General features: G+C 54.0%; 1 protein-coding gene across 1 annotated transcript in view; it reads right to left on the reverse strand.

The window, feature by feature from the left end:
* Positions 1–1,509: 1,509 nt before the first annotated feature.
* FLOT1 (flotillin 1) overlaps positions 1,510–23,925 on the reverse strand; it is a 38,819-nt gene continuing 16,403 nt past the window's right edge. Inside the window, exons 8-12 of the mRNA XM_085532864.1 lie at positions 18,863–19,044; positions 17,237–17,282; positions 10,338–10,475; positions 4,825–4,980; positions 1,510–2,294 (exon numbers count right to left, since the gene is read on the reverse strand). Coding sequence (XP_085388990.1) covers positions 2,262–2,294; positions 4,825–4,980; positions 10,338–10,475; positions 17,237–17,282; positions 18,863–19,044 — 555 coding nt within the window. The 3' untranslated portion in view covers positions 1,510–2,261. The remainder of the gene's footprint in view (positions 2,295–4,824; positions 4,981–10,337; positions 10,476–17,236; positions 17,283–18,862; positions 19,045–23,925) is intronic.

The following is a 23,925-nucleotide window of genomic DNA, read 5'->3' on the forward strand; positions in this document are numbered from 1 at the left end:
CCCCTATATATAAGGCCCCCCCCCATATATAAGGACCCCCCCCCCATTTACGGTCCCCCCTTCTTTCCCCCCTTTAGGGTCCCCCTTATATCCCCCCCGCCCCCCCCCCCTTTAGGGTCCCCTTATATCCCCCCCCCCCCTTTAGGGTCCCACTTGAGTCCCCTCCCCTTTTAAGACCCCCCCCCATGTCCCCTTCCCCCTTTAGGGTCCCACTTGAGTCCCCTTCCCCTTTAAGACCCCCCCCCATGTCCCCTCCCCCCCCATTTAGGGTCCCCTTCTGCCCCCTCCTCCCCCATTTGGGGTCCCACTTGTGACCCCCCCCCCCCCTTAAGACCCCCCTATATCCCCCCCCCCCTTTGGGGACCCCCTATGTCCCCTCCCCCCTTAGGGTCCCCCCCATTTGGGGTCCCACTTTGTGTCCCCCCCCTTAAAGACCCCCATGTCCCCCCTTTAAGGCCCCCCCCCCCCCATGTCCCCTCCCCCTTTGGGATCCCCCCTTTTAGGGCCCCCCCCATTTGGGGTCCCACTTGTGCCCCCACCCCCCATGTCCCCTCCCCCCCTTTAGGGTCCCCCCCATCCCCTCCCCCTTTAAGACCCCCCCCCATGTCCCCTCCCCCTCCATTTAGGGTCCCCTTCTGCCCCCCCCCATTTGGGGTCCCACTTGTGACCCCCCCCCCCCTTAAGACCCCCCTATATCCCCCCCCCCCTTTGGGGACCCCCTATGTCCCCTCCCCCTTTAGGGTCCCCCCCCATTTAGGGTCCCACTTTGTGCCCCCCCCCTTAAAGACCCCCATGTCCCCCCTTTAAGGCCCCCCCCCCCCATGTCCCCTCCCCCTTTGGGATCCCCCCTTTTAGGGCCCCCCCCATTTGGGGTCCCACTTGTGCCCCCACCCCCCATGTCCCCTCCCCCCCTTTAGGGTCCCCCCCATCCCCTCCCCCTTTAAGATCCCCCCCCCATGTCCCCTCCCCTTCCCATTTAGGGTCCCCTTATTTCCCATCCCCCCCCATTTGGGGTCCCCCCCTTAAGCCCCCCCCATATCACCCCCCCTTTGGGGACCCCCTATGTCCTCTCCCCCTTTAAAGTCCCTCCCCATTTGGGGTCCCACTTTGTGTCCCCCCCCTTAAAGACCCCCATGTCCTTTCCCCCCCTTTAGGGTCCCCCCCATCCCCTCCCCCTTTAAGATCCCCCCCCATGTCCCCTCCCCTTCCCATTTAGGGTCCCCTTATTTCCCATCCCCCCCCATTTGGGGTCCCCCCCCCTTAAGGCCCCCCTATGTCCCCCCCCCCTTTGGGGACCCCCTATGTCCCCTCCCCCTTTAGGGTCCCCCCCATTTGGGGTCCCACTTTGTGCCCCCCCCCCTTAAAGACCCCCATGTCCCCTCCCCTTTAAGGCCCCCCCCCATGTCCCCTCCCCCCTTTGGGGTCCCCCCTTTTAGGGTCCCCCCCATATTTGGGGTCCCACTTGTGCCCCCCCCCCCCATATTGGGGCCCCCATATGACACTATAGGCTCATACACTGCAGCTTTATTACCATGGGGGGGGGGGGGACATGCAGACATTGGGACCCATAGATGTCCCCTATGGGGGGGGTTGGAGGCACTTGGGGGGCAGCGAGGCCATGCAGTGGGGGGGCACTTATGGGGCAGGGAGGATATGGGGTGGGGGGGGCACTTGGGGGTCACAGTGGGGCCGCTATGGGATTGATGGCCCTATGGGGGGGTGGGCACTTGGGGGTCACAGTGGGGCCGCTATGGGGTGGTGGCCCTATGGGGGGGGGGCACTTGGGGGTCACAGTGGGGTTGCCATGGGGTGATGGCACTTAGGGGTCACAGTGGGGCCGCTATGGGGTGGTGGCCCTATGGGGGGGGGCACTTGGGGGGCAGTGAGGACATGGGGGGGGGGGCACTTGGGGGTCACAGTGGGGCCACTATGGGGCAGTGGCACTTGGGGGTCACAATGGGGCTGCTATGGGGTTGATGGCCCTATGGGGGGGTACTTAGGGGTCACAGTGGGGTTGCTATGGGGCAGTGGCACTTGTGGGGGGCACTTGGGGGTCACAGTGGGGACTCCCTGCTATGGGGCAGTGGTACTTGGGGGTCACAATGGGGCCGCTATGGGGCGGTGGCCCTATGGAGGGGGGCACTTAGGGGTCTCAGAGCCCCAGTGTTGTGGTCCGGGTGGGTCAGCAGCACTTGTGGGGCAGCAGCACTTGTGGGGCTGGCACTTATGGGGCAGGTTGTGTCTATGGGGTCAATGGCAGCTCATGACACACAGTCCGGCTTCTGCTGCGCTGCCTGGGGGGATAAAGGGGGGATGGTGACACCCCCAGCCCCACACCTGACCCATAGCTGACCCCCCAGCCCCATATCTGACCAACATCTGACCCCCAGCCCCACAGCTGACCCACATCTGATCCCCCAGCCCCATATCTGACCAACATCTGACCCCCAGCCCCATATAGGACCCACATGTAACACCCGCAGCCCCATATCTGACCCACATCTGAGCCCCCAGCCCCACATGTAACACCCCCAGCCCCACAACTGACCCCCACCCCCCCCCACGTGACACCCCCCCCCCCCGCCCCCTGGTCACGTGATCCCGCCCCCCATGTGACCCCCCACACCCGCATCACGTGATCACCCCTTGGCCCCTCCCACGTGACCCCCCCACCCCCCCATGAGCACACCCCCCCCCCCTTGGTCACGTGACCCCCTGCCCCCCTTGGCCCCTCCCACGTGACCACCCCCCCCATGTGACCTCCCCCACCCGCATCACATGACCCCCCCCCCAATCATGTGACCCCCTTGGCCCCTCCCACGTGACCACCCCCCCACCCCCCCACCCCCCATCACGTGACACCCCCCCCGCCCCCCTGGCCCCTCCCACGTGACCAACCCCCTCCCCCTGCATCACGTGACCCCTCCCTTTCCCCCCCAGCCCCTTCCACGTGACCCCCCCCCCCCTGCATCACGTGACCCTCCTCCCCACGTGACCCCACCCCCATGTGACCCCCCCTCCCCATGTGACCTCCCCCACCCGCATCACATGACCCCCCCCCCTTCATGTGACCCCCTTGGCCCCTCCCACGTGACCACTCCCCCCCCACGTGACCACTCCATCATGTGACACCCCCCTATCACGTGACACCCCCCCCCCGCCCCCCTGGCCCCTCCCACGTGACCAACCCCCTCCCCCCGCATCACATGACCCCTCCCCTTTTCCCCAGCCCCTCCCATGTGACCCCACCCACCCAAATCACGTGACCCCCCTCCCACGTGACCAGCCTCCCCATCACGTGACACACCCCCCCCCCCGCACCAGCCCTCCCATGTGACCCCCCCACCCCATGTGACCCCCCCCACCCACATCATGTGACCAGCCCCCCCCCTCCTCCGTCACGTGACCCCCCCACCCCCCCTTGGCCCCTCCCACGTGACCACCCTCCCCCATGTGACCCTCCCCCACTGTCACGTGACCCCCCTCCCACGTGACCACCCCCCCCCGCATCACATGACCCTCCCCCCTCACGTGACCACTCCTTCCCCCCCCATCACGTGACCCCCTCCATCACATGACTGTCCCTCCCCACGTGACCCCTCCCCTTCCCCCACCCCCATCACGTGACCCTCCCCCCCCACGTGAACCCCCCTCCCCATGTGACCTCCCCCACCCGCATCACATGACCCCCCCCCCCCCAATCATGTGACCCCTTGGCCCCTCCCACGTGACCACCCCCCCATCACATGACTCCCCCCTGGCCCCCACCCCCATCACGTGACCTCCCTTCCATGTGACCACCCCATCACATGACCACCCCATCACGTGACCACCCCATCACGTGACCACCCCATCACGTGACCTCCCTCCCACGTGACCACCCCCCCACCTCGTCACGTGACCACCCCATCACGTGACCGCCCGCCCCCCCCCCAATCACGTGACCGCCCCCCCACCTTGCTGTGTCCGATGCTGCTGACGCTGTCACGTGATGGGGGGGGTGGGGGGGTCACGTGGGAGGGGCCAAGGGGGTCACATGATGGGGGTGGGGGGGTCATGTGATGCGGGTGGGGGAGGTCACATGGGGAGGGGGGGTCACGTGGGGGTGGGGAGGGGGGGGGTCACGTGATTGGGGGGGAGCGGGGGTGGTCACATGGGGTGTGGGGAGGGAGGTGGTCACGTGGGTGGGGAGGGGTCACGTGATTGGGGGTGAGGGGGGGGGGTCACGTGATGGGGTGTGTCATGTGATGGGGGGGTGGTCACGTGGGAGGGGCCAAGGGGTCACATGATGGGGGGGGGGGGGGTCACGTGGGGAGGGGGGGTCACGTGGGAGGGCTGGTGCGGGGGGGGGGGGGGCGGTCACGTGATGAGAGGGGTGGTCACGTGACGGGGTGGTCACGTGATGGGGTGGTCACGTGATGGGGTGGTCACGTGATGGGGTGGTCATGTGATGGGGTGGTCACGTGGAAGGGAGGTCACGTGATGGGGGTGGGGGCCAGGGGGGAGTCATGTGATGGGGGGGTGGTCACGTGGGGGGGGGGGTCACGTGATGGAGGGGTGGGTGGGGTCACGTGGGAGAGGCTGGGGGGAAGGGGAGGGGTCACGTGATGCGGGGGGAAGGGTTTGGTCACGTGGGAGGGGCCGGGGGGGCTGGGGGGGTGTCACGTGATGGGGGGGGTGGGGGTGGGGGGGTCACGTGGGAGGGGCCAAGGAGTCACATGATCGGGGGGGTGGGGGACCCAATCACATGACCACGCCATCACGTGACCGCCCCCCCCCAATCACGTGACCGCCCCCCCCCCAATCACGTGACCACCCCCCCACCTTTGTGTGTCCGATGGTGCTGACGCTGTGGTTGATGCTGGTGACGATGTCCAGGATCTCGGTCGGGATCCGACTCAACCCAACGGAGCCGGAACCGGATGAAACCAGCGTCACCCGGCGGGAGGACAATAAGGGCTGCGACACGGCGTCAGCCACCTATAGGGACACATAGGGACACATAGAAACCTATAGGAACCTATAGGGACCCATAGAGATACATGGACAACAGCGACACCTAGTGGCTGTGTGGGGTATTGCACATAGAGACACTGTATATAGATGCATGGTAAACAGCGCCACCTAGTGGACATAAAGGGTATTGCATGTAAATACATGGTGAACAGCGACACCTAGTGGCTGTACGGGGTATTGCATGTAGATACAAACAGCGCCACCTAGCGGCTGTATGGGGTATTGCACAGATAGAAACATATAGGGACACATAGGGACACATAGAGATACATGGACAACAGCGACACCTAGCGGCTGTATGGGGTATTGCACAGATAGAAACATATAGGGACATATAGGGACATAGAGAAACACATAGGGACATATAAGGACCCATAGAGATACATGGAGAACAGCGCCACCTGGTGGACATAAGGGGTATTACACATAGAGACACAGGAAACAGCGCCACCTAGTGGCTGTATGGGGTATTGCACAGATAGAAACATAGGGACATATAGGGACCCATAGGGATACATGGACAACAGCGCCACCTAGCGGCTGTATGGGGTATTGCACAGATAGAAACATATAGGGACATATAGGGACCCATAGAGATGCATGGAGAACAGCGCCACCTAGTGGCTGTATGGGGTATTGCATGTAGAGACACCGTATATAGATGCATGGGAAACAGCGCCACCTAGTGGCTGTATGGGGTATTGCACAGATAGAAACATATAGGGACATATAGAGATACATGGACAACAGCGCCACCTAGTGGCTGTATGGGGTATTGCACATAGAGACACCGTATATAGATGCATGGTAAACAGCGCCACCTTGTGGCTGTATGGGGTATTGCACAGATAGAAACATATAGGGACATATAGGGATGTATAGGGACCTATAGGGGCATATAGGGACATCATATAGGGACATATAGGGGCATATAGGGACATATAGGGGCATATAGGGACATATAGAGATACATGGACAACAACGCCACTTAGTGGCTGTATGGGGTATTGCACAGATAGAGACATATAGGGACCTGTAGGGACCTGTAGGGACATATAGGGATATATAGGGACATATAGGTACGTATAGAGACATATAGGGGCATATAGGGACTATAGGGACATATAGGGGCATATAGGGACATATAGGGGCATATAGGGACATATAGAAACATATAGGGACATATAGGGATGTATAGGGACATATAGGGGCTATAGGGACATGTAGGGACCCATAGAGATACATGGACAACAGCGCCACCTAGCGGCTGTATGGGGTATTGCACAGATAGAAACATAGGGACATACAGGAACCTATAGGGACCTTTAGGGGCATATAGGGACATATAGGGACATATAGGAACCTATAGGGACATATAGAAACCCATAGGGACATATAGGGGCATATAGAGATACATGGAGCGGACAGTAACGGCTGGGAGACGGCATCAGCCACCTATAGATACATATAGGAACCCATAGGGACATATAGGGACATATAGATACAGATAGAAACCCATAGAAACCTATAGGGACCCATAGAGATACAGCAAACAGCGCCACCTAGTGGACATAAGGGGAGTTGCATGTAAATACATGGTAAACAGCGCCACCTAGTGGCTGTATGAGGTATTACACATAGAGACACAGGAAACAGCGCCACCTAGTGGCTGTATGGGGTATTGCATGTAGATACATGGTAAACAGCGACACCTAGCGGCTGTATGGGGTATTGCACATAGAGACACCGTATATAGATGCATGGTAAACAGCGCCACCTAGTGGCTGTATGGGGTATTGCATGTAAATACATGGACAACAGTGCCATCTAGTGGACATAAGGGGTATTGCATATAAATACATGGCAAACAGCGCCACCTAGTGGCTGTATGGGGTATTGCATGTAGATACATGGTAAACAGCGCCACCTAGTGGCTGTACGGGGTATTGCACAGATAGAAACATATAGGGGCATATAGGGACATATACGGACATATAGGGACAGATAGGGACATATAGGGGCATATAGGGACATATAGGGACCCATAGAGATACATGGAGAACAGCGCCACCTAGTGGCTGTATGGGGTATTGCACATAGAGACACCGTATATAGATGCATGGTAAACAGCGCCACCTAGTGGCTGTATGGGGTATTGCATGTAAATACATGGACAACAGTGCCATCTAGTGGACATAAGGGGTATTGCATATAAATACATGGCAAACAGCGCCACCTAGTGGCTGTATGGGGTATTGCATGTAGATACATGGTAAACAGCGCCACCTAGTGGCTGTACGGGGTATTGCACAGATAGAAACATATAGGGGCATATAGGGACATATACGGACATATAGGGACAGATAGGGACATATAGGGGCATATAGGGACATATAGGGACCCATAGAGATACATGGAGAACAGCGCCACCTAGTGGCTGTATGGGGTATTGCACATAGAGACACCGTATATAGATGCATGGTAAACAGCGCCACCTAGTGGCTGTATGGGGTATTGCACAGATAGAAACATATAGGGACATATAGGGACATAGAGAAACACATAGGGACATATAAGGACCCATAGAGATACATGGAGAACAGCGCCACCTAGTGGACATAAGGGGTATTACACATAGAGACACAGGAAACAGCGCCACCTAGTGGCTGTATGGGGTATTGCACAGATAGAAACATAGGGACATATAGGGACCCATAGAGATACATGGACAACAGCGCCACCTAGTGGCTGTATGTGGTATTGCATGTAGATACAAACAGCGCCACCTAGTGGACATAAGGGGTATTGCATGTAAATACATGGTAAACAGCGCCACCTAGTGGCTGTATGGGGTATTGCATGTAGATACATGGTAAACAGCGCCACCTAGTGGACATAAGGGGTATTGCATGTAGGTACATGGTGAACAGCGCCACCTAGTGGCTGTATGGGGTATTGCATATAAATACACGGCAAACAGCGCCACCTGGTGGACATAAAGGGTATTGCATGTAGATACGCGGTGAACAGCGCCACCTAGCGGCTGTACGGGGTATTGCACATAGAGATACATGGACAACAGCGACACCTGGCGGCTGAATGGGGTATTGCACAGATAGAAACATATAGGGACATATAGGGACATATAGGGGCATATAGGGGCATATAGGGGCATATAGGGACATGTAGAAGCATATAGGAACCTATAGGGACATACAGGGACATATAGAAACCCATAGAAACCTATAGGAACCTATAGAGATACATGGAGCGGTACTAGTGGCTCTATGGGGTATTGCACATAGAAACACATTAAGCTCTGCCCCATAGATGTATGGCCACCCCATAGACATACAGCTGCCCCATAGATAAAAATCAGCCCCATAGACATAGGGCAGCCCCATAGATGTAGGTCCACCCCATAGATGTAAGGCCCACCAATAAACATACGACCACCCCATAGATGTTGGGCAGCCCCATAGACATACAGCTGCCCCATAGTCGTAGGACCGACCCATAGATACAGGTCTGCCCCATAGAGGTAGGGCAGCCCCATAGATGTAGGTCCGCCCCATAGACATAGGGCAGCCCCATAGATGTAGGGCAGCCCCCTAGATATAGGGCAGCGCCATACATACAGGTCCGCCCCATAGACATAGGTCCGCCCCATAGCAATAGGGCCGCCCCATAGACATAGGTCCAACCCATAGATACAGGTTCGTCCCATAGATATAGGTCAGTCCCATATCTATAGTTCCGCCCCATATCTATAGTTCCGCCCCATAGATGCTATAGTTCCGCCCCATAGATGCTCTAGGTCTGCCCCATAGATGCTATAGTTCCGCCCCATAGATGCTATAGGTCTGCCCCATAGATGCTCTAGGTCCGCCCCATATCTCTAGGTCTGCCCCATAGATGCTATAGTTCCGCCCCATAGATGCTATAGGTCCGCCCCATAGATGCTATAGGTCTGCCCCATAGATGCTCTAGGTCTGCCCCATATCTCTAGGTCTGCCCCATATCACTAGGTCTGCCCCATAGATGCTCTAGGTCTGCCCCATAGATGCTATAGTTCCGCCCCATAGATGCTATAGTTCCGCCCCATAGATGCTATAGGTCCGCCCCATAGATGCTATAGTTCCGCCCCATAGATGCTCTATGTCCGCCCCATAGATGCTCTATGTCCGCCCCATAGATGCTATAGTTCCGCCCCATAGATGCTCTATGTCCGCCCCATAGATGCTCTATGTCCGCCCCATAGATGCTCTAGGTCTGCCCCATAGATGCTATAGTTCCGCCCCATAGATGCTATAGGTCTGCCCCATAGATGCTCTAGGTCCGCCCCATAGATGCTCTAGGTCTGCCCCATAGATGCTCTATGTCTGCCCCATAGATGCTATAGGTCCGCCCCATATCTCTAGGTCTGCCCCATAGATGCTCTATGTCCGCCCCATAGATGCTCTATGTCCGCCCCATAGATGCTCTATGTCCGCCCCATAGATGCTATAGTTCCGCCCCATAGATGCTCTATGTCCGCCCCATAGATGCTCTATGTCCGCCCCATAGATGCTCTAGGTCTGCCCCATAGATGCTATAGTTCCGCCCCATAGATGCTCTATGTCCGCCCCATAGATGCTCTATGTCTGCCCCATATCTCTAGGTCTGCCCCATATCTCTAGGTCTGCCCCATATCTCTAGGTCTGCCCCATAGATGCTATAGTTCCGCCCCATAGATGCTATAGGTCTGCCCCATAGATGCTCTAGGTCCGCCCCATAGATGCTATAGGTCTGCCCCATAGATGCTCTAGGTCCGCCCCATAGATGCTCTAGGTCTGCCCCATAGATGCTCTATGTCTGCCCCATAGATGCTATAGGTCTGCCCCATATCTCTAGGTCTGCCCCATAGATGCTATAGTTCCTCCCCATAGATGCTCTAGGTCCGCCCCATAGATGCTATAGGTCCGCCCCATAGATGCTATAGTTCCGCCCCATAGATGCTCTAGGTCCACCCCATAGATGCTATAGGTCTGCCCCATATCTCTAGGTCCGCCCCATATCTCTAGGTCTGCCCCATAGATGCTATAGGTCTGCCCCATATCTCTAGGTCTGCCCCATAGATGCTATAGGTCTGCCCCATAGATGCTCTATGTCCGCCCCATAGATGCTCTATGTCCGCCCCATAGATGCTATAGGTCTGCCCCATATCTCTAGGTCTGCCCCATAGATGCTATAGGTCTGCCCCATAGATGCTCTATGTCCGCCCCATAGATGCTCTATGTCCGCCCCATAGATGCTCTATGTCCGCCCCATAGCCCCCCCACCTGTGGCAGCCTGCTGAGCACCATGTCCAGCACCGCGGGCTCCTGGAACTCATGGAACGCAGCCGCCTTCGCTGCAGCCTGAGCCGCCTCCGCGCGACATCGAGCCGACACCGCGGCCGCACGCGCTGCACCCGTCACCTGCATTAAACATAAAGGCGTTAAATACCATTACAGGCCCCATAGACAACATTAAAGGCCTCATAGACCCCATAGACCCCATTAAAGACCCCATAGACACCATTAAAGTCCCCATAGACCCCATAGACCCCATTAAAGGCATTAAATCCCATTTAAGGCCACAAAGAGCCCATTAAAGACCCCATAGACCCCATTAAAGACCCCAAAGAGCCCATTAAAGACCCCATAGACCCCATTAAAGGCATTAAATCCCATTACAGGCCACAAAGAGCCCAATAAAGACCCCATAGAGCCCATAGACCCCATTAAAGGCTCCCAAAGACCCCATTAAAGGCTCCCAAAGACCCCAAAGACCCCATTAAAGACCCCAAAGACCCCATTAAAGACCCCAAAGACCCCAAAGACCCCAAAGACCCCATTAAAGACCCCAAAGACCCCATTAAAGAGCCCATTAAAGACCCCAAAGACCCCAAAGACCCCATTAAAGGCTCCCAAAGACCCCATTAAAGACCCCAAAGACCCCATAGACCCCATTAAAGATCCCAAAGAGCCCATTAAAGACCCCAAAGACCCCATTAAAGACCCTAAAGACCCCATTAAAGACCCCAAAGACCCCATTAAATACAACCAGGTATCACAAAGACCCCATTAAAGGCTCCCAAAGACCCCAAAGACCCCATTAAAGACTCCAAAGACCCCAATAAAGGCTCCCAAGGACCCCATTAAAGGCTCCAAGGCACCTCAGAGCCCCCAAGACCCCATTAAATGCTCCCAAAGACCCCATAGACCCCATTAAAGGCTCCAAAGACCCCATAGACCCCATTGAAGACCCCAAAGAGCCCATTAAAGACCCCAAAGACCCCATTAAAGATCCCAAAGAGCCCATTAAAGACCCCAAAGACCCCATTAAAGATACCTAGATATCCCAAAGACCCCATTAAAGGCCATCAAAGACCCCATAGACCCCATTAAAGACCCCAAAGACCCCAAAGACCCCATTAAAGGCTCCCAAAGACCCCATTAAAGACCCCAAAGACCCCATAGACCCCATTAAAGACACCTAGATATCCCAAAGACCCCATTAGAGACCCCAGAGACCCCATTAAATACAAGCAGGTACCCAATAGACCCCATTAAAGGCACTAAATCCCATTACAGGCCACAAAGAGCCCAATAAAGACCCCATAGAGCCCATAGACCCCATTAAAGACCCCATAGACCCCATAGACCCCATTAAAGGCTCCCAAAGACCCCATTAAAGGCTTCCAAAGACCCCATTAAATACAACCAGGTATCCCATAGACCCCATTAAAGGCTCCCAAAGACCCCAAAGACCCCATTAAAGACTATCAAAGACCCCAAAGACCCCATTAAAGGCACTCAAAGACCCCATAGACCCCATTAAAGACACCTAGATATCCCAAAGACCCCATTAAAGACCCCAAAGACCCCATTAAAGACCCCATAGACCCCATAAAAAACACCCAAGTATCCCATAGACCCCATTAAAGGCTCCCAAGGACCCCAAAGACCCCATTAAAGGCTATCAAAGACCCCAAAGACCCCATTAAAGACCCCAAAGACCCCAAAGACCCCATTAAAGACACCTAGGTATCCCAAAGACCCCATTAAAGGCTCCCAAAGAGCCTATTAAAGACCCCAAACACCCCAAAGACCCCATAGACCCCATTAAAGACCCCAAAGACCCCATCAAAGGCACTCAAAGACCCCAAAGACCCCATTAAAGACCCCAAAGAGCCCATTAAAGACCCCAAAGACCCCATTAAATACAACCAGGTACCCAATAGACCCCATTAAAGGCACTAAATCCCATTAAAGGCCACAAAGAGCCCATTAAAGACCCCATAGACCCCAAAGACCCCATTAAAGACCCCATAGACCCCATTAAAGGCCCCATAGACCCCATTAAAGGCATTAAATCCCATTAAAGGCCCCATAGACCCCATTAAAGGCATTAAATCCCATTAAAGACCCCATAGACCCCATTAAAGACCCCATAGACCCCATTAAAGGCTCCCAAAGACCCCATTAAAGACCCCATAGACCCCATTAAAGACCCCAAAGAGCCCATTAAATACAACCAGGTACCCAATAGACCCCATTAAAGGCTCTCAAAGACCCCATAGACCCCATTAAAGACCCCAAAGAGCCCATTAAAGACCCCATAGACCCCATTAAAGACCCCAAAGAGCCCATTAAAGACCCCATAGACCCCATTAAAGACCCCAAAGAGCCCATTAAAGACCCCAAAGAGCCCATTAAATACAACCAGGTATTCAATAGACCCCATTAAAGGCTCCCAAAGACCCCATAGACCCCATTAAAGACCCCAAAGACCCCATTAAAGACCCCAAAGACCCCAAAGACCCCATTAAAGGCTCCCAAAGACCCCATTAAAGACCCCAAAGACCCCATAGACCCCATTAAAGATCCCAAAAAGCCCATTAAAGACCCCAAAGACCCCATTAAAGACCCTAAAGACCCCATTAAAGACCCCAAAGACCCCATTAAATACAACCAGGTATCACAAAGACCCCATTAAAGGCTCCCAAAGACCCCAAAGACCCCATTAAAGACCCCAAAGAGCCCATTAAAGACCCCAAAGACCCCAAAGACCCCATTAAAGACCCCAAAGACCCCATTAAATACAACCAGGTACCCAATAGACCCCATTAAAGGCACTAAATCCCATTACAGGCCACAAAGAGCCCAATAAAGACCCCATAGAGCCCATAGACCCCATTAAAGACCCCATAGACCCCATTAAAGACCCCAAAGACCCCAAAGACCCCATAGACCCCATTAAAGATCCCAAAGACCCCATTAAAGACCCCATAGACACCATTAAAGACCCCAACGACCCCATTAAAGGCCCCAAAGACCCCATTAAAGACACCTAGATATCCCAAAGACCCCATTAAAGACACCTAGATATCCCAAAGACCCCATTAAAGATACCCAGGTATCCCAAGGACCCCATAAAAGGCTCCCAAAGCCCCCAAAGACCCCAATAAAGACCCCAAAGAGCCCATTAAAGACACCCAAAGACCCCATTAAAGATACCTAGATATCCCAAAGACCCCATTAAAGGCTATCAAAGACCCCACAGACCCCATTAAAGACCCCAAAGAGCCCAATGACCCCATTAAAGACCCCATAGACCCCATTAAAGGCACTAAATCCCATTAAAGGCCCCATAGACCCCATTAAAGACCCCAAAGACCCCATTAAAGACCCCATAGACCCCATTAAAAGCCCCCAAAGACCCCAAAGACCCCATTAAAGACCCCATAGACCCCATTAAAGACCCCAAAGACCCCATTAAATACAACCAGGTATCACAAAGACCCCATTAAAGACCCCAAAGACCCCATAGACCCCATTAAAGACCCCATAGACCCCATTAAAGGCATTAAATCCCATTAAAGGCCCCATAGACCCCATTAAAGACCCCAAAGACCCCATTAAAGACCCCAAAGACCCCATTAAAGACCCCATAGACCCCATTAAAGATACCTAGATATCCCAAAGACCCCATTAAAGACCCCAAAGACCCCATTAAATACAACCAGGTACCCAATAGACCCATTAAAGGCATTAAATCCCATTACAGGCCCCAAAGAGCCCATTAAAGACCCCATAGACCCCATTAAAGACCCCATTAAAGACCCCAAAGACACCAAAGACCCCATTAAAGACCCCATAGACCCCATTAAAGATCCCAAAGACCCCATTAAAGGCATTAAATCCCATTAAAGACCCCATAGACCCCATTAAAGACCCCATAGACCCCATTAAAGACCCCATAGACCCCATTAAAGGCATTAAATCACATTAAAGGCCCCATAGACCCCATTAAAGGCATTAAATCACATTAAAGGCCCCATAGACCCCATTAAAGACCCCATAGACCCCATTAAAGGCCCCATAGACCCCATAGACCCCATTAAAGACCCCAAAGACCCCATAGACCCCATTAAAGACCCCATAGACACCATTAAAGGCTCCCAAAGACCCCATAGACCCCATTAAAGGCTCCCAAAGACCCCATAGACCCCATTAAAGGCTCTCAGCTACCCCAAAGACCCCATTAAATACAACCTGGGGGGGGCTGTTATCGTATGGGTGTATTAACCCACAGCCACCACCAGGGGGCGCCATTGGGGTCTATATGTAATTACACACCACCACCACTAGGGGGCGCTGTTATCATACAGGTGTAGTAACCCATAGCCACCACCAGGGGGCGCCATTGGTATCTACATGTAATTACACACAGCCACCACCAGGGGGCGCCATTGTTATAATAACATATAGGTGTTTAACCCATTACATGCAATGAGACCCCCATAGGGGGCAATGGAACCCCCACAGCCCCATAGGGGGCAATGGGACCCACTTAGGGGGCAATGAGACCCACATAGGGGGCAATGGGACCCACATAGGGGGCAATGAGACCCCAATAGGGGGCAATGAGACCCCCACAGCCCCATAGGGGGCAACGAGACCCCCATAGGGGGCAATGGGATCCACATAGGGGGCAATGAGACCCACATAGGGGGCAATGGGACCCACGTAGGGGGCAATGAGACCCACAAAGGGGGAAACAAGACCCCCTCAGCCCCATAGGGGGCAATGGGACCCACATGGGAAACAACGAGACCCCCATAGGGGGCAACAAGACCCCTACAGCCCCATAGGGGGCAACGAGACCCCCATAGGGGGCAATGGGACCCACATAGGGGGCAATGAGACCCACATAGGGGGCAATGAGACCCTCATAGGGGGCAATGAGACCCACATAGGGGGCAACAAGACCCCCTCAGCCCCATAGGGGGCAATGAGACCCACATAGGGGGCAATGGGACCCACATAGGGGGCAATGAGACCCCCATAGCCCCATAGGGGGCAATGAGACCCACATAGGGGGCAATGGGACCCACATAGGGGGCAATGAGACCCCCACAGCCCCATAGGGGACAATGTGACCCACATAGGGGGCAATGAAACCCACACAGGGGGCAATGAGACCCTCATAGGGGGCAATGAGACCCACATAGGGGGCAATGAGACCTACATAGGAGGCAATGAGACCCCCACAGCCCCATAGGGGACAATGAGACCCACATAGGGGGCAATGGGACCCCCATAGGGGGCAATGAGATCCACATAGGGGGCAATGAAACCCCCACAGCCCCATAGGCGGCAATGAAAACCACATAGGGGCCATGTGATCCCCATAGGGGGCAATGAGACCCACATAGGGGGCAATGGGACCCACATAGGGGGCAATGAGACCCACATAGGGGGCAATGGGACCCACATAGGGGGCAATGAGACCCCCACAGCCCCATAGGGGGCAACGAGACCCCCATAGGGGGCAATGAGACCCCCACAGCCCCATAGGGGGCAATGGGACCCACATAGGGGGCAATGAGACCCCCACAGCCCCATAGGAAGCAATGAAAACCACATAGGGGGCAATGAAACCCCCGTAGGGGGCAATGAGACCCCCACAGCCCCATAGGGGGCAATGGGACCCACATAGGGGGCAACGAGACCCCCATAGGGGGCAATGGGACCCACATAGGGAGCAATGAGACCCACATAGGGACAATGAATCCCACATAGGGGGCAATGAGACCCACATAGGAAACAACGAGACCCTCATAGGGGGCAACAAGACCCCTACAGCCCCATAGGGGGCAATGGGACCCACATAGGGAACAACGAGACCCCCATAGGGGGGCAATGAGACCCTATAGGGGACAATGTGACCCACATAGGGGGCAATGAGACCCACATAGGAGGCAATGAGACCCCCATAGCCCCATAGGGGGCAATGAGACCCACTTAGGGGGCAATGGGACCCACATAGGGGGCAATGAGACCCACTTAGGGGGCAATGAGACCCCAATAGGGGGCAATGAGACCCTCACAGCCCCATAGGGGGCAATGAAAACCACATAGGGGGCAATGGGACCCCCATAGGGGGCAATGAGACCCACATAGGGGTAATGAGACCCCTATAGGGGGTAATGAGACCCCCATAGGGGGCAATGAGACCCTCACAGCCCCATAGGGGGCAATGGGACCCACTTAGGGGGCAATGGGACCCACGTAGGGGGCAATGAGACCCACATAGGGGGCAATGAGACCCCAATAGGGGGCAATGAGACCCCCATAGCCCCATAGGGGGCAATGAGACCCCCATAGGGGGCAATGGGACCCACATAGGGGGCAACGAGACCCCCATAGGGGGCAATGGGACCCACATAGGGGGCAACGAGACCCCCAGGGCCCCATAGGGGGCAATGAGATCCACATAGGGGGCAATGAAACCCCCACAGCCCCATAGGCGGCAATGAAAACCACATAGGGGCCATGTGACCCCCATAGGGGGCAATGAGACCCACATAGGGGGCAATGGGACCCACATAGGGGGCAATGAGACCCCCATAGGGGGCAATGAGACCCACATAGGGGGCAATGAGACTCACATAGAGGGCAATGAGACCCCCATAGGGGGCAATGGGACCCCCACAACCCCATAGGGAACAATGAGACCCACATAGGGGGCAATGGGACCCACATAGGGGGCAATGAGACCCACGTAGGGGGCAATGAGACCCCCATAGCCCCATAGGGGGCAATGAGACCCACTTAGGGGGCAATAGGACCCACTTAGGGGGCAATGAGACCCCCATAGGGGGCAGTTATGGGTCAATGTAGTTACTCACCTTCATGGCCTCGGCTTCGGCCTCAGCCTGAGCCAACAGCTGCAGCCTAAAAAGGGGGAGGGGCTTGTTAGGGGGCGGGGCTTCAAAGGGGGCGGAGCTTTTAAATGGGGTGTGTATGGCTTTAAGAGGGGGCGGGGCTTGGGGAGTGGGCGGGGCTTTAAAAGGGGCGGGGCCACAAGATTTAAAGGGGTGATGTGCATCTTAAAAGGGTAATGGCACCGCTGATGGTGGGCCCCACCACGTATCAATGCAGCTCTATAGGGGCGGAGCATGGACAGCAGCTTAAAGGGGCAATGTCCACCTTAAAAGGGCAGTGGCCCCACTACATCTTAAAGGGGCAATGTCCATCTTAAAAGGGCAATGGCCCAGCTGCTGGTGGGCCCCACCACACATGGGATGGCATCTAGAATGGGGGTGGAGCATCAACAGACTGCACCTTAAAGGGGCAATGTCCATCTTAAAAGGGCAATGACAATGATGGTGGGCCCACCACACGTGAATGCAGCTCTATGGGGGGCAGAGCATCAATAGCCCCTTAAAGGGGCAACGTCGATCTTAAAAGGGCAATGGCCTTACTGATAGTGGATCCCAACACCCATCTTAAAAGGGCAATGACCCAGCTGCAGGTGGGCCCCACCACACATGGGATAGCATCCAGAATGGGGGCAGAGCATCGAAAGCAGCTTAAAAGGGCAACACCCATCTTAAAAGGGCAATGGCCCCGCTTCACCTTAAAGGGGCAACATCCATCTTAAAAGGGCAATGGCCCCACTACACCTTAAAGTGGCAATGTCCATCTTAAAAGAGCAATGGCCCCACTACATCTTAAAGGGGCAATGTCCATCTTAAAAGGGCAATGACCCCGCTTCACCTTAAAGGGGCAATGTCCATCTTAAAAGGGCAATGGCCTTACTGATAGTGGGTCCCAAGACCCATCTTAAAAGGGCAATGACCCAGCTGCTGGTGGGCCCCACCACACATGGGTGTGGCTCTATGGGGGTGGAGCATCAACATACAGCTTCTTAAAAGGGCAACATCCATCTTAAAAGGGCAATGAGAATGCTGGTGGGCCCCACCACTGATAGGTGTGGCTTTATGGGGGTGGAGCATCAACATAGAGCTTCTTAAAAGGGCAATGTCCATCTTAAAAGGGCAATGACCCCACTTCACCTTAAAGGGGCAATGTCCATCTTAAAAGGGCAATGTCCATCTTAAAAGGGCAATGACCCCACTGCACCTTAAAGGGGCAATGTCCATCTTAAAAGGGCAGTGGCCCACTGTAGGTGGGCCCCACCACACATGGGTATGGCTTTAAGAGGGTGGAGCATCAACAGCCGCTTAAAAGGGCAATGTCCATCTTAAAAGGGCAATGACCCCACTTCACCTTAAAGGGGCAATGTCCATCTTAAAAGGGCAATGTCCATCTTAAAAGGGCAATGTCCATCTTAAAAGGGCAATGACCCCACAGCTTGTGGGCCCCAACACCCATCTTAAAAGGGCAATGACCCCACAGCTGGTGGGCCCCACCACACATAGGATGGCACTCAAAAAGGGGCGTGGCTTATCAAAGTGGGCGTGGCTTATCAAAAGGGGGCGTGGCTTATCAAAAAGGGGGCGTGTCCCGACCTCTCGGCCTCAGCCAATCGCTCGAGGCGGAAGCGTTCGGCCTCGGCTGGTTTCCTGACGTTGGCCTCCAATTCTTTCTCTTTTCGCCCTATTTCGTGCTCCTGGATTTGGGCCTGTTGGGCTCTTTCCACTACCAGGATCTGGGCGCGTTGCTCCTCGATCTGCTGCTTCGTTTTGGCCACCTGAAGGGACACAAAGGGATCAGGGGTGGGGGGGAGAAGGAAGGAATGGGGGGGGTATGGGGGACCCCATTAAAGGCAGCCAGGTATCATAAAGAGCCCATTAAAGGCTCCCAAAGACCCCAAAGACCCCATTAAAGACCCCAACGACCCCATTAAAGCCCCCAAAGCCCCCAAAGACCCCAATAAAGACACCCAAAGACCCCATTAAAGACTCCCAAAGACCCCAAAGACCCCATTAAAGGCTACCAGCTACCCCATAGACCCCAATAAAGGCTCCCAAAGAACCCAAAGACCCCATTAAAAGCCCCCAGGTATCACAAAGAGCCCATTAAAGGCTCCCAAAGACCCCATAGACCCCATTAAAGGCTCCCAAAGACCCCAAAGATCCCATTAAAGACACCCAGGTATCCCATAGACCCCATTAAAGACCCCAAAGAACCCAAAGACCCCATTAAAAGCCCCCAGGTATCACAAAGAGCCCATTAAAGGCTCTCAAAGACCCCAAAGACCCCATTAAAGGCTCCCAGGGTATCCCAAAGACCCTATTAAAGGCTCCCAAAGACCCCATAGACCCCATTAAAGACACCCAGGTATCCTAAAGACTCCATTAAAGACACCCAGGTATCACAAAAACCCCATTAAAGGCTCCCAAAGACCCCAAAGACCCCATTAAAGACACCCAGGTATCCTAAAGACTCCATTAAAGACACCTAGGTATCCCATAGACCCCATTAAAGACACACAGGGTGTCTTAAAGACCCCATTAAAGACACCCAGGTATCCTAAAGACCCCATTAAAGGCTCTCAAAGCCCCCAAAGACCCCATTAAAGGCTCCCAGTATCCAAAAGACCCCATTAAAGACAGCCAGGTATCACAAAGACCCCATTAAAGGCTCTCAAAGACCCCATAGACCCCATTAAAGACCCCAACGACCCCAATAAAGGCTCTCAAAGACCCCATTAAAGGCTCCCAAAGACCCCAAAGACCCCATTAAAGGCTCCCAGGTATCCCAAAGACCCCATTAAAGACACCCAGCTACCCCAAAGCCCCCATTAAAGGCTCCCAAAGACCCCAAAGACCCCATTAGAGACACCCAAAGACCCCATTAAAGACACAAACTTATCCCAAAGACCCCATTAAAGGCTCCCAAAGACCCCAAAGACCCCATTAAGGACCCCAAAGACCCCATTAAAGGCTCCCAAAGACCCCATTAAAGACAGCCAGGTATCACAAAGACCCCATTAAAGGCTCCCAAAGGCCCCATAGACCCCAATAAAGGCCCTCAGCTACCCCAAAGACCCCATTAAAGACATCTAGTTATCCCATAGACCCCATTAAAGGCACCCAAAGGCCCCAAAGACCCCATTAAAGGCACTCAAAGACCCCAAAGACCCCATTAAAGGCACTCAAAGACCCCAAAGACCCCATTAAAGGCACTCAAAGACCCCATAGACCCCATTAAAGGCACCCAAAGGCCCCAAAGACCCCATTAAAGGCACTCAAAGACCCCAAAGACCCCATTAAAGGCTCCCAAAGACCACAAAGATCCCATTAAAGACACCTAGGTATCCCATAGACCCCATTAAAGGTTCCCAAAGCCCCCAGGTATCCCAAAGACCCCATCAAAGGCTCCCAAAGACCCCAAAGACCCCAATAAAGGTTCTCAAAGACCCCAAAGACCCCATTAAAGACCCCAACGACCCCATTAAAGCCCCAAAGACCCCATTAAAGGCTCCCAAAGCCCCCAAAGACCCCATTAAAGACCCCAAAGACCCCATTAAAGACCCCATTAAAGACCCCAAAGACCCCATTAAAGACCCCATAGACCCCATTAAAGGCTCTTAAAGACCCCAAAGACGCCATTAAAGACCCCAAAGACCCCATTAAAGGCTCCCAAAGACCCCAATGAAGGCACTCAAAGACCCCATTAAAGGCTCCCAAAGACCCCAAAGACCCCATTAAAGACCCCAACGACCCCATTAAAGGCTCCCAAAGACCCCATTAAAGACCCCAAAGACCCCATTAAAGGCTCCCAAAGACCCCAAAGACCCCATTAAAGACCCCATAGACGCCAATAAAGGCTCCCAAAGCCCCCAAAGACCCCATTAAAGACCCCATAGACCCCATTAAAGGCTCCCAAAGACCCCATAGACCCCATTAAAGACCCCATAGACCCCATTAAAGGCTCCCAAAGACCCCATAGACCCCATTAAAGACCCCAACGACCCCATTAAAGGCTCCCAAAGACCCCATAGACCCCATTAAAGACCCCATAGACCCCATTAAAGGCTCCCAAAGACCCCATAGACCCCATTAAAGACCCCATAGACCCCATTAAAGGCTCCCAATGACCCCATTAAAGCCCCCAACGACCCCGAAGACCCCATTAAAGGCTCCCAAAGACCCCATAGACCCCATTAAAGACCCCATAGACCCCATTAAAGGCTCCCAAAGACCCCATAGACCCCATTAAAGACCCCATAGACCCCATTAAAGGCTCCCAAAGACCCCATAGACCCCATTAAAGACCCCATAGACCCCATTAAAGGCTCCCAAAGACCCCATAGACCCCATTAAAGACCCCATAGACCCCATTAAAGGCTCCCAAAGACCCCATAGACCCCATTAAAGACCCCAACGACCCAATTAAAGGCTCCCAGCTGCCCCATAGACCCCATTAAAGACAGCCAGGTATCCCAAAGACCCCATTAAAGGCACCCAAAGACCCCAAAGACCCCATTAAAGGCTCCCAAAGCCCCCAGGTATCCCAAAGACCCCATTAAAGGCTCCCAAAGACCCCTAGACCCCATTAAAGGCTATCAAAGACCCCAAAGACCCCATTAAAGACACCCAGGGTATCCCAAAGACCCCATTAAAGGCTCCCAAAGACCCCATAGACCCTATTAAAGGCTATCAAAGACTCCATAGACTCCAATAAAGGCTCCCAAAGACCCCAAAGACCCCATTAAAGACTCCCAGTATCCAAAAGACCCCAATAAAGGCTCCCAAAGACCCCATAGACCCCATTAAAGGCTCCCAAAGAACCCAAAGACCCCATCAAAAGCCCCCAGGTATCACAAAGAGCCCATTAAAGGCTCCCAAAGACCCCAAAGACCCCATTAAAGACACCTAGGTATCCCATAGACCCCATTAAAGGCACCCAAAGACCCTAATGACCCCATTAAAGGCTATCAAAGACCCCAAAGACCCCATTAAAGGCTCCCAAAGAACCCAAAGACCCCATTAAAAGCCCCCAGGTATCACAAAGACCCCATTAAAGGCTCCCAAAGAACCCAAAGACCCCATTAAAAGCCCCCAGGTATCACAAAGACCCCATTAAAGGCTCCCAAAGACCCCATAGACCCCATTAAAGGCTCCCAAAGACCCCAAAGACCCCATTAAAGGCTCCCAAAGACCCCATTAAATACAACCAGGTACCCCAAAGCCCCCATTAAAGGCTCCCAGCTACCCCATAGACCCCATTAAAGACACCCAGGTATCCCATAGACCCCATTAAAGGCACCCAAAGAACCCAAAGACCCCATTAAAAGCCCCCAGGTATCAAAAAGAGCCCATTAAAGGCTCCCAAAGACCCCATAGACCCCATTAAAGGCTATCAAAGACTCCATAGACCCCATTAAAGGCTATCAAAGACTCCACAGACCCCATTAAAGGCTATCAAAGACTCCACAGACCCATTTAAAGGCTATCAAAGACCCCATTAAAGGCTATCAAAGACCCCATAGACCCCATTAAAGGCTCCCAAAGACCCCATAGACCCCATTAAAGGCTCTCAAAGACCCCAAAGACCCCAATAAAGGCTCCCAAAGACCCCATAGACCCCATTAAAGGCTATCAAAGACCCCAAAGACCCCAATAAAGGCTCCCAAAGACCCCATAGACCCCATTAAAGGCTATCAAAGACCCCAAAGACCCCATTAAAGACACCTAGGTATCCCATAGACCCCATTAAAGGTTCCCAAAGCCCCCAGGTATCCCAAAGACCCCATCAAAGGCTCCCAAAGACCCCAAAGACCCCATTAAAGGCTCTTAAAGCCCCCAAAGACCCCAATAAAGGTTCTCAAAGACACCAAAGACCCCATTAAAGGCTGTCAAAGACCCCATTAAAGGTTCTCAAAGACCCCAAAGACCCCATTAAAGCCCCCAAAGTCCCCATTAAAGCCCCCAAAGACCCCATTAAAGACCCCAAAGACCCCATTAAAAGCTCTTAACGACCCCAAAGACCCCAATAAAGGCTCTCAAAGACCCCAAAGACCCCATTAAAGACCCCAACGACCCCATTAAAGCCCCCAAAGACCCCATTAAAGACCCCAACGACCCCATTAAAGGCTCCCAAAGACCCCAAAGACCCCATTAAAGGCTCTTAAAGCCCCCAAAGACCCCATTAAAGGCACCTAGGTATCCCAAAGACCCCATTAAAGGCTCCCAGTATCCCAAAGGCACTCAAAGCCCCCAAAGACCCCATTAAAGACCCCAAAGGCCCCAATAAAGGCTCTCAAAGACCCCATTAAAGGCTCCCAAAGACCCCAAAGACCCCATTAAAGGCCCTCAGCTACCCCAAAGACCCCATTAAAGACCCCAAAGACCCCATTAAAGGCTCTCAAAGACCCCAAAGACCCCATTAAAGGCTCCCAATGACCCCATTAAAGCCCCCAACGACCCCGAAGACCCCATTAAAGGCTCCCAAAGACCCCAAAGAGCCCATTAAAGCCCCCAAAGTCCCCATGAAAGCCCCCAAAGACCCCATTAAAGACCCCAACGACCCCATTAAAGGCTCCCAAAGACCCCAACGACCCCATTAAAGACCCCAATGACCCCATTAAAGGCTCCCAAAGACCCCATTAAAGACCCCAAAGACC

This window comes from Coturnix japonica, unplaced genomic scaffold (assembly GCF_054131305.1).
Source record: "Coturnix japonica strain WE unplaced genomic scaffold, WE-NBRP24 Scf050, whole genome shotgun sequence".
Taxonomy (NCBI): Eukaryota; Metazoa; Chordata; class Aves; order Galliformes; family Phasianidae; genus Coturnix; species Coturnix japonica.